At 42.9% G+C, this 13,856-nt stretch overlaps 1 protein-coding gene across 4 annotated transcripts in view; it reads left to right on the top strand.

Annotated features, from left to right (window-relative positions):
- GDAP1 (ganglioside induced differentiation associated protein 1) overlaps positions 1-10,649 on the top strand; it is a 74,820-nt gene extending 64,171 nt beyond the window's left edge. For all 4 annotated transcript variants that reach the window (XM_074987065.1, XM_074987064.1, XM_074987066.1 and 1 more), the window contains 4 exons: positions 762-935; positions 4,973-5,067; positions 5,859-5,973; positions 8,826-10,649. In XM_074987065.1, the coding sequence (XP_074843166.1) occupies positions 762-935; positions 4,973-5,067; positions 5,859-5,973; positions 8,826-9,208 (767 nt within the window). In that variant the 3' untranslated portion in view covers positions 9,209-10,649. The remainder of the gene's footprint in view (positions 1-761; positions 936-4,972; positions 5,068-5,858; positions 5,974-8,825) is intronic.
- The last annotated feature ends 3,207 nt before the right edge of the window (positions 10,650-13,856 follow it).

Genomic DNA, 13,856 nt, shown 5'->3' with positions numbered 1-13,856 from the left:
GCTGTATTCCTAACTAGGAAGTGTAGTTTCAAGGATTCAAGTGATCGTAAAATGAAGTTTGAAGATTTCTCTAGAAGTGAGAACATGTCACTGGTACAGCAGTTCAACACCTGCCAAGTTAAGTGCTTGTTGCTTGCCTTTTGGTCAGGTAATGATGGTCTGGTGGAAATAGAGAGCTGGGTAAAGCTGAAGGAGGCTAGCAATCTATGTCATACAGATATAAATGAACTGTTAATGATGCTGGAAGAACTTTAAAAACCTATGCAAAAGCATTAAAGTAAGTTGATATTAAATTACCATTTTGTAACAGTTTTTGAATCACTGGAATACGTTCCTTTCAGTGGCTCATCAAGGTGTCTGTTGTATATCAATAGATAGTAGTGTTGCTAGAAATGTAAAAAATAATGGATTCTGCTGAAACTGCTTGAATATAATATCCAATGGAGCAGACTCTCTCATCTGCAAAGGTCTCTTTAACTACATGGTTAAGTAGATGGCTGAAGAGAGATGGGATTACTCACATGCTGAAAACTAAGTGTGCATTTAAGTGCCTTTTTGAACTTGAGTCCAGATGAGGAAAAAATCACTCTCTAGTGAGGATTTCAGTCAATAAACTTGTCATCTGTTCTACACAGGCACAACTGAAGTATGATTCAGAACTTGACTTCTATCATATTTATCATTTATTATAATGTCATCATGACATGTATCATATAGCACTTCTTAATTTTTTAAAAATATCATAACTAAATATGTTTCAGAGAAGACACCAAGATTAATGCCAGAAGAAGGAAGCATGTATTACCCAAGGGTGCAACACTATAGAGAGCTCTTGGATTCCTTACCTATGGATGCCTACACACATGGCTGTATTTTACACCCAGAATTAACAGTGGATTCCATGATTCCAGCTTATGCAACAACTAGAATTCGCAGTATGTAGTGAATATTACCCCCAAAATATTACCATTGAACAGATCTTGCATACTTGGTTATAAATATGTTTTGTATTTAAAGCCTGTTGAGACCTGAATGAGACTATAGTTCAACAATTTGCTTAACATATAAACAACTCACATTTATATGGTGTTAATGACAAATACATTTAATAAACGGTTCCTGGAGTTATGCATCTAAATAACTGGGAGCATCTTTGTGCTCAGAAGGTTTGAAAATCAGCTCACTAAAGAAAGTAGTTCAATGTGCTTTTTACTAGCTAAGTTTTCAAGCACTCGTTGAAAATATTGGCCTTTTAAAATGAAGGGTGAAGTTTTAAAACTGTGCGAGGTAGTTATGAAGACTTAGGCTTCTAAGTAATTTAGGCACTTTTGAAAATTTTATCCAGTAACTCAAAACCAGAGCTGTAGGAAACGCCAGTTCCATTCTTCCACTCTTGTTGAACATCCGTGCCAGGAAATACTGCTGTCTATGCCAGTTTTGTGGGATGAAAGAGGAATACATTCACCAAGGTCTTTGTGTTAGAATGAACATGTTATTTGCCATATTAGGCTGGTAGTAACTCTCCCTGAATTGCACTTTTTTCAAGTCCAAATTTGTTTAGCTTCAGTCACCAGCCAAATAGAATCCCTGAGTCATAGTTAGGATCTCCTGTGATCACAGCCTCATTTGATATCAACAGAGCTATGAGCATAACTTTGAGGGCAGAATTTAGTCCTATTTGTGTTTGTGTCCTATGTGTGGTCTTTCCTCCCCCTCTGGTTTGAAAGGAGGCCACAATGCCTCCATCTACTGTTGGAATCACTGCCTTGTATCTGGGATAAGTAATACAAGGCATTAGTGTCCCACTGCCCTGCTGAGCTAAATCATCCCCCAAAGTCAATGTCCTCTAACCCCTTTTGGCAGGAAGGGAGTCTCTCTGAAGCCTCTTGGTTCTGTCCCTGGGCCTTGGGCAGAATGGCCATAGTCTAGAGCCAGTTAGGGGATTTGCCTGGGGTGCAGGGCACAGCAAATACTCAGGAGACAGTCAGGAGCTAGGTATTTTATGCAAGGCACAGCAAACAAGGCCTCTTGAACTGATGAAGAGAGGCTGGCTGCCCCTCCAGAGGTGAAGTTGGTAGCGGGGAGCAGGCCCACCCTTCTTTACTGGGCCCTGACCCAGGGACCTATCAGTGGCAGACCATTCCACCACTGGGTCAGCGGGAGATCCACAGCAACACAGAAACCGCAGTCCAGAGGTTGGCTGTCTGTGGGGCATTTCCAACCTTGCCTTTGAGGTATATCTGTGGCCAGGGGATGTGTTCCATTTCCTCTGAGTATGTGGCTTGTAGCAGTCAGGGATGTCTGCAGTAGGCACAGACTCCTCAGCAAGCAGGGTGTCACTGGATGCAGCTGCAAGGTCTACTGGTCAGAGTGTTTCCCTCAGAGTCAGGGCCCTAGCTTAGCCAGAATCTCTGCCCTTTATCAAAACAAAAAGCAGTCAAGTAGCACTTTAAAGACTAGCAAAATAAACTATTTTGCTAGTCTTTAAAGTGCTACTTGACTGCTTTTTGTTTTGATAGTGTATAGACTAGCACGGCTCCCTCTCTGTCACTATTCTGCCCTTTATATTTCCCTTCCTGTTTCTTGCTTCTGGTAACAGAGGCAAAGCGGGTCTAGCTCCACCAACCCGGGGACAAAAAGGGCCTTTCTCCCCTTCTGGGTCAGTGGGAAGCCGCACCGCCTCACTACAGTGTCATTGTAATTTTAAAAGACATTTTTCTTTAAAGTTTGATAAATGTGGAGAAAGGAAATGTCTTTTTTTGGAGCATCTGTAGAGTTAATTCTATTAGCTACAGGAGAAGATAGAAGTGCTGTCTGTGCTTATTATGCACAGACAGGGAAGACATTTGCAAAATTTATTTTTTTTTATCTTGCCGTTTTAGGTTGTAAAACAATGTACTTGTTTTCCTGTAGACTCCAGGTGTAGTGACTGCATCAACCATTGCAACAAAGGAAACATATTATTTTAAAAAGTAGAAATGTAGAATGGCAGGAGAACATCTACTAAAATAATGGACCTGATTCTCCTCTCCCTGAAACTAGTGTAAAGAAGAGTAGCCTCACTGAAGTCAGTGGAGTTTCACTGATGTAAAACTTGTGTGACTGGAGAATCTGGCTGCATTTTTTTTGGAGGAGAAATACATTTATATTTGCACCTGGGGCAAAATAAAGATAAGCTACTGTGGTTCAGCTGGCATACAAAATTCTTTTAAAAGATCAATTTGCCCCAAAATCTGGGATGAAATCCTGGCATCATTGAAATAACTGGTAAAACTCCTATTGTCTTCATTGGGGCCCAGATTTCACCTATAGATTTTTTCCACTTAGATGAATTTTGGATTCCTAATCCATACATTGTGAGGGTAGTGGGAACTATTGTGGTCATCTAGTCTGACTTCTGCATAAAATAGGCCATAGGACTTCCTTGACTTAAATTCTGCTTTGGGTCCAATATGGTTGTTGGATTAGGTATATTGATTAGAAAAAAGCCCATACAATGTTGATTTTAAAATTTCCTACTATAGTCCTTGGTTACTCCTGTAACCTTATTTCACCTTATTTCTGGTTTGAAAGTGTCAAACTTCAACTTCCAGGCTCTGGAGTTTGTTATAATTTTTCCTCCCAAATTAAAGAGCCTTCTGTTACCAAATTTGTGTTCCCCACATATGCACTTACAGACTGTGATGGAGTTAAACCAGTTTTCTTCTTTGATAAGCCAAATAGATTGAGCTGGTTGCATCTTTTGCAATCAAAATGTTTTCTAATCCTTTAATCATTTCTGAACTTTCTCCCATTTTTCAATGTGCATCTTGAAGTGTGGACACCAGAACTGGACACAGTATTCCAGTGGTAATCACATTACTGCTAAATACTGATGTAATATAGATTTTCTACTCAAGAGTCCTGTATTTATACATTCAAGGATTTCATTACCTCTTCTTGCCACAGCATCACATTGTGAGCTCATGGTCATTTGATTATCCATGACTACCAACCCTTTTTCAGAGCCATCATTTCCCAGGATAGAATCCCTCATTCATTCAGTAAGGGCTCCAGTCTTTGTTTCTAGATACAGGACTTTACACCTGTTTAAAATTTTTATCCCCCTTGTAATGCAAATACATAATAATAATAATTAATAATTAGTCTCACTATCAGCTCTTCATTCATATTCTTTCTTTGCTTTATATGAGTGAAACCTTTTGCTAGACGATCAATATATGCCCTGGCCAACCTTTTCAAAAGGAGCTGCTGATTGTAGGTGTCATCTTGGACCACATTTTCAAGTAGTATGTAATCACTTAAAGATCAGATTGACAAAGATCTTTAGATGCATAAACACCTGTGAAAATCTGGCCCCTGGTGGCTAGCTTTTTAAAGAGCTGCTAAGCTCTCAAAACACCACTCAAACCTAAAAACAGATGCAGAGAGAAAGCCGTGCTAATCTATATACTATCAAAACCAAAAAGCAGTCCAGTAGCACTTTAAAGACTAACAAAATAATTTATTAGGTGATGAGGTTTCCAAACCTGGGCACCAATATCCTGCTCACACCAAATTAGAGACCTTTTGGAAACTTGGGGCAAATATTTTTCAGGAACAAAGTATAAACATTTGCTGTGGAGACACAGCTGTTTACTGTGTTTGTTTCCATGTGCCATTGCCCTGCCCTCTTTGGTAATGGGTAACAAAGTAATTGTGTTTATTAAAAGAACAAATAAATAGATTTCCAAATCCTTCATCTTTTCTCTGTGGAAGCAGGTGCCAAGTTTACAAAATTAATCACAAAATAGTAGAAATGATTTGAGGCCCCTTGTTAATTCACCACATCACTGCTCCTAACTGGTAACCATTTGCCATTTTAAATTACATGTTTCTTAGCAATTTTCCACACCACTTATATGTTATTTTTTCTGGATTAAAACATGAGTATAGTGGTGATTTTGTGTAATTCTTGTTTCTGCTTCATCAGGCCAGATTGGTAACACAGAATCTGAACTAAAGAAGCTTGCAAAAGAAAATCCAGACCTCCAAGATGCTTATAGAGCAAAACAGAAGCGCCTTAAAGTGAGTAAATTAATGTTATCCTACAGCTAAACTAACTGGATGGCAATATGGGACTTCTTCTAGAATGATGCTAAAATTCTATTTCAACTCTCATTACCAGTGTGTTCCTTCAGGGAGACAGCCTTTGAGCATTTTGTTTCACATCTAGCAGAGCACTTCAATACATGCTTAATTTAAAGCACCTTGCTACTTCAGTGACTTCAAATTTAAGTCTGCGTGTGAGTGTCTTGCTGGACTGTGGTGAGAGCACACACTGCAGGATTAAGCACTCACAAAGTATTTCCATTCTGTAAAGATTTTTTTTCTCTTATTTGAGTTGTCACTAATGTATGTGTTGCCAGTGGTTTCCACTTGGCGTTTAAATGTACACATTTTATGAATATGAATTGTAATCCCAAAATGAATCTTCCTCCAAAACCACTATTTAAAACAGGGGTCAGCAACCCCCAGCTCGCGTGCCAAGAGTGGTACATGAGCCTATGTTCATCAGCATGCAAGGTGGGAGCTCAGCCTCACCTCTCCTCCCACATACAGCCGTGAGCTTGCTCAAAGCCATGCCACCTGTGGATTAACAAAAGACCAGCTAATGCTACCAACCACCACCTAAACGGTAAAGAGCTGCATCATAAAGTATTTATTAATAAAGCTGTTGTAAGTAGGACTATTACTGACTTTAAAAAGTATCACTGACAGTTGGACCATACACAGAGGCCAAAAGGTCAAATTTTGGCACTCCACCTCGGAAAGGTTGTTGACCCCTGTTTTAAAACTATAAATTATTATATTTGTAGTCTAAACTTCTGGACCATGATAATGTAAAGTACCTGAAGAAAATACTTGATGAATTGGAAAAAGTTTTGGATCAAGTTGAGACTGAACTACAAAGAAGAAATGAAGAAACACCAGGTAAGAGATTATTTCTGTTTAATTCTATGGACATTTATGTTTGGCACAAATGATTCATACAGCTAGTGACATTTGTTCTGTATATTTTTGATCTATCATATGTAATTTATAGCAGGCTAATGTCACTGAGCCTTTCAGATACGTCTTTTAATAGTAATTTAGCCTATTGCAGTTTACTGTCATTGAGGCCTTTTAAGTGTGGTTTAAAGAGCTTGATTGCACAGTTTTCAGCGTGATGTGCAGAACATCACTCCATACTGTTTTCATTTTTTTAAAAATTTCTTAACTTGCTTGTGATCCCGCTTCGTCATAGCAAGTTCGTGCTTAACTTTAAGCATGTCAGCCGTTCTCTTGTGCTTAAGTTAGGGCACATGCTTGAGTACCATACTGAATTTAAACCAAATTCTCTCATCAGCTTTGTGTGGCAATACAAAATTTTACCACAAGATTTATTCACTACTCTATCATTCACTGATTTTAATCCATTTTATATTGATAGGGACTAAAAGCTGCTGCCATTTGATAGCTGGTTTGCACTCTAAGGGTATGTCTACACTACCAAGTTTTGTTGGCAAAACTTATGTCGGTACCATTTAGTTGACAAAACAAAAAAGTCTCCAGAGGGTGCACATACTTGCTCCCTCTGCTGACAGATCATGTCTGCACTGGACACACCATCATCGACAGTGTGAGCAATTCCCTGTGGGTAGGTATCCCACAGTGCACTGTTGTGGGAAGGCAGAGCTGATCTCTGAGCATCTTGGATTCCCTCCAAGTTCTCCCACAGCATGCTCAGCTGCTGAGAGCTGCACCATGATTAGCTCTGGGAGCGATTTGTGCTGAGGAATGTAAGGCAGCAGAACAGCCTGACCCCTCCCTCAGAGCTAGGCACCTTGAGCCCTGACTCTAAGCCAGTTCCCCTCCCCTCCTCCAGAACCAGGCACCTTCAGTCCCCAACTCTAACCAAATGCACTCCCCCAGAGCCAGGCACTCCCAGCTCCCCACTCTAATCCAATCCCTCACCTCTCCCCCAGAGCCAGGCACCCCCCAAGCCTCCCTGCTTTAACCCAGTCTCCCTCCCCGTCCCCCAGAGCCAGGCACCCCCCAGGCATTCCTGCTTTAACCCAGTCCTCCTCCCCTCCTCCAGAGCCAGGCACCCCCCACAGCCTCCCTGCTGTAAACCAGCCCTCCTCCCCTTTCATCCTCTCCCTCAGAGCCAGGCACCCCCCGCCTCACACTCTAACCCAGTGCCCTCCCCCCAGAGACAGGCACTCCCAGCTCCCCTGCTCTAACCCAATCCCTTACTCCTTCTCCAGACCCAGGCACCCCTAGACCTCGACTCTAACCCAATCCCTCTGCCCTTCCCCATAGCCAGACACCCCTCCCTGCTCTAACCCAATGCCGGGGACTCACTGGAGCCACCACCGCCACCACCACGTGCTTCTCCTTCCAAGCACTAGGATGCGTGCGCGGAGTGGTGGTAAGTGTTCCCAGCATGTGTCTCCGAGCAGGAGCCACATTTCGTTGCTGTGAGAACTGCATGCGACTCGAGAGCCACAGGTCGGTCATCCCTGATGTACTTCTATGACTTCTCTGCTGTAGACTTGAAGGCCAGAAGAAACCAATAGATCAGATTTCCTGTGTAACACAAGTCATAGAATGTCATGCAGTTACCGGTGTACAGAGTCCAACAGCTTGTGTTTAAATACAGCACAATTTCCAGACAGGCATCCAGTTTTGATCTGCAGACTTCAAGAGACAGAGGATCACCTCTTCCCGTGGTAGTTTGTTCCAAAATGTAATCATGTTTACTCTGTAAAAAAAAGTGTCTTTTTGAATATGTCTATTTCTATCTTCCAGTCACTGGCTTTTGTTTTTCCTTTTACTAATGTATTACAGATCCCTATAGTATTGAGTATTTTCTCCCTGAGAATATACTTATATACTCCAATGAAGTCACCTCTCAATCTGTCCCTGACCTTTTCTTCCTTCCTTTTACTACTGCAGTCTCTCCATTCCTCGTCGTGGGTCTCCTGCTCACACACTTAGCTGCTTAGGTTTTCCTTTTTATTCTCCTGCACAGAACCAGTTTCCTCCCTGCATAGGGTTTCTCTCCCTAACTTCTAGGATAACCACAGATGTCCTTGTCTGTGAGAGCTTATACTTAGTTTGCTTTGAAAAATACATGGGGAGAGTGCTGTATTTCCACTTGAGATCTAAACAGAATATAACTTGCTGACTGAGCTGTGGGAGGGCAATTATGGGACTTTTAGTTAAATTGTCATTCCAGAAAGAATTACTGTCCTGTTTTAAAAATTCCGGGTAGGCCATGGGTCTATTCAGAGCTCCTCTAATGGCCAGGTCAACAGGGTAATTTCCTTTTGCTTGGAAAATTTTCACCAGATGTACACAGCTCCTGTTTGAGTTTTTCTAAGTAGAATGATACAAACGAGCTGGCACTTTGATGGTCTTTTCCAGGGGCCCTGTAGCCCTTTCTAAAGTTCAGCAAAGATGAAAACTGAATTCCTTTCCTTCCCTCCACCTGTATTCAATTAATTTAGTCTTGAGAAAATTTAACTGGCAACAAAAATGCATCTTAAAACACAAAACTGAAATGTAGTTCTTACTGGACAGTTGGGAGATAGACTTGACAGCATTGTAAGGACTATGGATAGAGATTAGGGAAGGAAGTTAGCTACTGAAATCTGATTATTATATTTCAAACTGTTGCTCTGGTTTATGAATCTCTGTTATGTAGTGGGAGTAAACACACATGTAATAGACCAGGCATCTGTTCACATATTCTTGTATTTTGTTTGCTCCTAATTCTTCATGTGTTTGTCTCTGGTTAGAAGATGGACAGCAGCCTTGGCTGTGTGGTGAATTCTTCAGTTTGGCAGATGTGTCACTTGCTGTTACATTACATCGCCTGAAGTTTCTGGGATTTGCAAGAAGAAACTGGGGAAATGGAAAACGACCCAACTTGGAAACCTATTATGAACGTGTCTTGAAGAGAAAAACATTTAACAAGGTTTTAGGACACGTCAACAACATATTAATCTCTGCAGTTCTGCCAACTGCATTTCGGGTGGCCAAGAAAAGGGCACCAAGAGTTCTTGGCACAACCATTTTGGTTGGCTTGCTAGCTGGAATGAGTTATTTTGCTTTCATGTGTCTTCGGAAGAGATTTGTCAACGTGATGTTATCAATTAGAACAAGACAACATTATTTTTAGATGCTGATTTGCCTGATTGTGGGTGGGGGACATCTCTGACCCCTAGGAAAATCTCCAAGATAAACACATATGAAAGATTCATGGACCAGAACATTGTCACAGGATAAAAGTTTCCTACAGTTGCATACATGTATTGGAAAGCTAAGATATGGTGAATAATACATCATGAGGGGGACAATTAAGAAAATAGAATATGTTCTTTTCAAATAAGGAGCTGTAGATCCTGTGACAGTGCTTTGTTAGAAGAATCATTGTGTCAATTTCTTTTAACAAATGACTGGTATAATTTTAGAACTTTTATTCACTAGATGTTCATGCAGCAATGTGACAGGTGCTCCGTGTGCGAGAAATTCATCTGTATGCAGAGGACCAGCACAAGTCCTAGGCACCACTGCAGCCTTAAAACTTGATTTAAATAGGACTTAAGTGGCCTACAGGCCTTGTGCCTATTCTGTGCATGGTAGTGAATTGCATCAAGTTCAACTCCCATTGATTTGCATTGGGACCATTGTGATTAGCTTGGAAAATAGCTCTTTCAGGCCAGGATTTCATATGGAGGTTCACGCAGTAGCATGAGTTTCCTTTATGACAGAAGACGCCTGAAATGTGTGTGAAAATTGTCTGCTTTGGGCAGACCTGGGGAGTTTTTTCAAAGGGATAACTAGCAGGTAGGGTTTCAACCTCCACTGAGGTTCAGGCACCTAACTTCCATCTGTCCCTTTGAAGATCTCCCACATGGCCTACGTACACAAAAAACTCATTTGCCTGCATACCTTGGGTATTTTTACCTACACAATAGGTGGGTGCAATTATGTGCCTCTGTGTGAAAATATAGTCTAGATGTGCAACAGCCTATCAGGAGGTGTCTTGTGCATTACAAAGTAATTTCGTATGGGTAACATTTTTCTGAGGATAGCTTCATTTTTGTTTTTATTAGTGAAAAAGTGGCAGTCATCCATCAACTTTGATTGGCTAACATGGAGATTCAAAGGACTGCAATTCTCCAGCACAGTCAGCTTATCTACTGAGCAGTTACAGCCTGTGAAAATGAGTGAAAATTGTTTGTTTGTTCAACCTGGGCAGTGTACTGCAGTTTGTGTCCGAGAGCTCCGATTTAGATTTGAAGAAACAGTGTAAACAACACAAATGCTTTAATGCAATCTACTGGTCAATGGCTACTGAGGGGTGAACACATTCAGCCTGAACCCAGCTCCCTGTCATTTCAGTGACAGTTGTGCAAGTATCTGAGGCCACATTTTGTATGTGTGTCAGTGGCTTGACAGGCAGCATGTAAATCTGACCTCGCAATTTTTCTAGCCCATTTGTGAAGCCTCAGAATATTTCAAGCCTTTTAGATAGATCTCAACCAAAACACACCTGAGGTTTTTGAAACAAAAAGCAGTCAAGTAGCACTTTAAAGACTAGCAAAATAATTTATTAGGTGAGCTTTCGTGGGACAGACCCACTTCTTCAAACCATAGCCAGACCAGAACAGACTCAATATGTAAGGTGCACAGAACCAAAAAGAGTAATCAAGGAGGACAAATCGGAAAAAAAATGATCAAGGTGAGCAAATCAGAGAGTGGAGGGGTGCGGGGGGAAGGTCAAGAATTAGATTAAGCCAGGTATGCAGACGAGCTCCTATAGTGACTCAGAAAATTCCCATCCCGGTTCAAACCACGTGTTAATGTGCTGAATTTGAATATAAAAGACAGCTCGGCTGTTTCCTTTTGAGTAGCGGTGCAAAAATTTTTTTTCAGTAACACGCATACTCTTAAGTCATTAACTGAATGGTCCACTTCATTAGTAGGCATCCTTCAGTCTGCATAGACTATGGATCGCGCCCTTTAAAGTTTCAATTGAGGACTTCATTTACAGCGTCTGTTGTGACTATAAAGACCCACACGAGAGTGACAGTCCTTGCTGCATCTCTTGCAGATGTAGTGGGTGTCTGGCAAGTCCTTATTGTGCTTCCTGTGCGCTCGCTTCTCCTCTGCTAGCTGTCTGATCTTCAACTTGCCCTTCTGAAGGCCCTTGTGTAACCCCTGCCTCCATCTGCTGCGGTTGTCTGCTAGATCTTCCCAGTTGTCCAGCTCGATGTCTACCTCTCTCAGGTCTCTCTTGCAGACATCTTTGTAACACAACTGGGGGCGTCCGGGAGGTCTTTTGCCAGAGGCTAGCTCACCATACAGGATGTCTTTTGGAATCCTTCCTTCGTTCATCCTGTGGACATGGCCAAGCCAGCGGAGTCGACACCGCCTGAGGAGGGTGTGCATGGTTGGGATTCCAGCTTGCTCGAGGACGGCAGTGTTGGTCACTCTGTCCTTACATGATATTCCAAGGATGCGCCTGAGGCAGCGCAAGTGGAAGACGTTCAGCCTCTTTTCCTGGCGGGCATACAGGGTCCAAGTCTCGCTGCCATAAAGGAGAGTGCTGAGGATGCAGGCTCTGTAGACTTGCATTTTGGTGTGAGTGTACAGCTTGTTGTTATTCCACACTCTCTTGCTGAGTCTGGACAGAGTTGTGGCCGCTTTTCTGATCCTCCTATTTAGCTCAGTGTCCAGCGACAGGGTGTCAGTGATGGTGGACCCGAGGTAAACGAACTCGTGGACAACCTCTAACGTATAGTTGTCAATGCTGATTGATGGGGATTCAGCAACATCCTGACTGAGTACGTTCATCTTCTTTAGGCTGATGGTAAGCCCAAAGTCCTTGCATGCTTTGGAGAACCGATCCAGCAGTTTTTGAAGCTGGTCTTCTGTGTGAGACACTACAGCAGCATCGTCTGCGAACAGCATGTCTCTGATGAGGACTTCTCGCACCTTAGACTTAGCTTTCAGCCTTGCAAGGTTAAACAGTTTCCCATCGTATCTTGTGTGCAGCAAGATGCCCTCTGTTGAAGATCCAAAGGCATGCTTCAGGAGCAGTGCGAAGAAGATCCCGAACAATGTTGGAGCAAGCACGCATCCTTGTTTGACACCGCTCCTGATTCTGAAAGCATCCGATAATGCGCCGTCATATTGGATGGTTCCTCTCATGTTTTTGTGGAACGACTGGATCATCTTCAGTAACCGTGGAGGACAGCCTATCCTGTGGAGCAGTTTGAACAGACCATCCCTGCTGACCAAGTCAAAAGCCTTGGTCAAGTCGATGAAGGCTATGTAGAGTGGCTTCCTCTGTTCCCTGCACTTCTCCTGCAGCTGCCTTAGAGAGAAGACCATATCAACGGTAGACCTGTCTGCGCGGAATCCGCACTGCGATTCGCAGTGCACCCTCTCAGCAATCTTCTGGAGTCTGCCAAGGATGACGCGAGCGAACAGTTTACCAGTGACGCTTAGGAGGGAGATTCCACGGTAGTTGTTGCAGTCGCTTCTGTTTCCTTTGTTCTTATACAACGTTACAATGTTAGCGTCACGCATATCCTGTGGAACCTCACCCTCTTTCCAGCACAGGCACAGTAGCTCATGCAGGGGTTCCAGGAGTGTGTCCGCGGCACATTTGATTACCTCTGGTGGTATACCATCCTGACCAGGGGCCTTTCCAGCTGCAGTGCTGTCGATGGCTGTCTTCAGTTCATCCACAGTCGGCTCTTGGTCCAGTTCGTCCATTACTGGTAGGAGCTCGACGGCATCGAGGTCTGCGTCAACCACAACATTCTCACGTGAGTACAGCTCGGAGTAGTGCTCAACCCAGCGCTCCATCTGTTTGGCTTTGTCAGCGATGACTTCACCAGATTTGGATTTCAGAGGTGCCATCTTGTTCTGGGTGGGTCCTAATACCTTCTTCATACCCTCGTACATTCCTCTGAGATTACCAAAGTCGGCACAGGTCTGAATGCTGCTGCATAGCTGGAGCCAGTGGTTGTTGTCTGGCTCCACTCCATTAAAATGTTGACTAACTGGTTTGTGGATCTGGAGTGTTTTGATGTCTGTTTTGTGCCCATTAACCCTTCGTCTAAGGGAGTTAGAAGTCTGTCCAATATACAAAGCATCTGGGCATTGATGGCACATGATGGCATATATGATGTTAGTTGAGGAGCATGAGAAAGTGCCCGTGATTCTGCGAATAACCGGGTTAGGTCCAGTGATGGTATTTCCAGAGAAGATATGTTGACAAAGCTGGCAGCGGGCTTTGTTGCAAGGAAAGGTTCCAGGACTGGTGTTCCTGGGGTATAGACTGTGGCTGCTCGTGAGGATCCTCATAAGGTTGGGAGGTTGTCTGTAGGAGAGAACAGGCATGTCACGTAGGGCCTTAATCAGGATGCCACACTCCAGAAGGCCCTACGTGACATGCCTGTTCTCTCCTACAGACAACCTCCCAACTTTATGAGGATCCTCACGAGCAGCCACAGTCTATACCCCAGGAACACCAGTCCTGGAACCTTTCCTTGCAACAAAGCCCGCTGCCAGCTTTGTCAACATATCTTCTCTGGAAATACCATCACTGGACCTAACCCGGTTATTCGCAGAATCACGGGCACTTTCTCATGCTCCTCAACTAACATCATATATGCCATCATGTGCCAACAATGCCCAGATGCTTTGTATATTGGACAGACTTCTAACTCCCTTAGACAAAGGGTTAATGGGCACAAAACAGACATCAAAACACTCCAGATCCACAAACCAGTTAGTCAACATTTTAATGG

The sequence above is a fragment of the Carettochelys insculpta genome, chromosome 2 (genome assembly GCF_033958435.1).
Source record: "Carettochelys insculpta isolate YL-2023 chromosome 2, ASM3395843v1, whole genome shotgun sequence".
NCBI classification, from domain to species: Eukaryota; Metazoa; Chordata; order Testudines; family Carettochelyidae; genus Carettochelys; species Carettochelys insculpta.
Note: the sequence above shows the minus strand (reverse complement) of the source record. Positions and strands in the feature narration are given on the sequence as shown.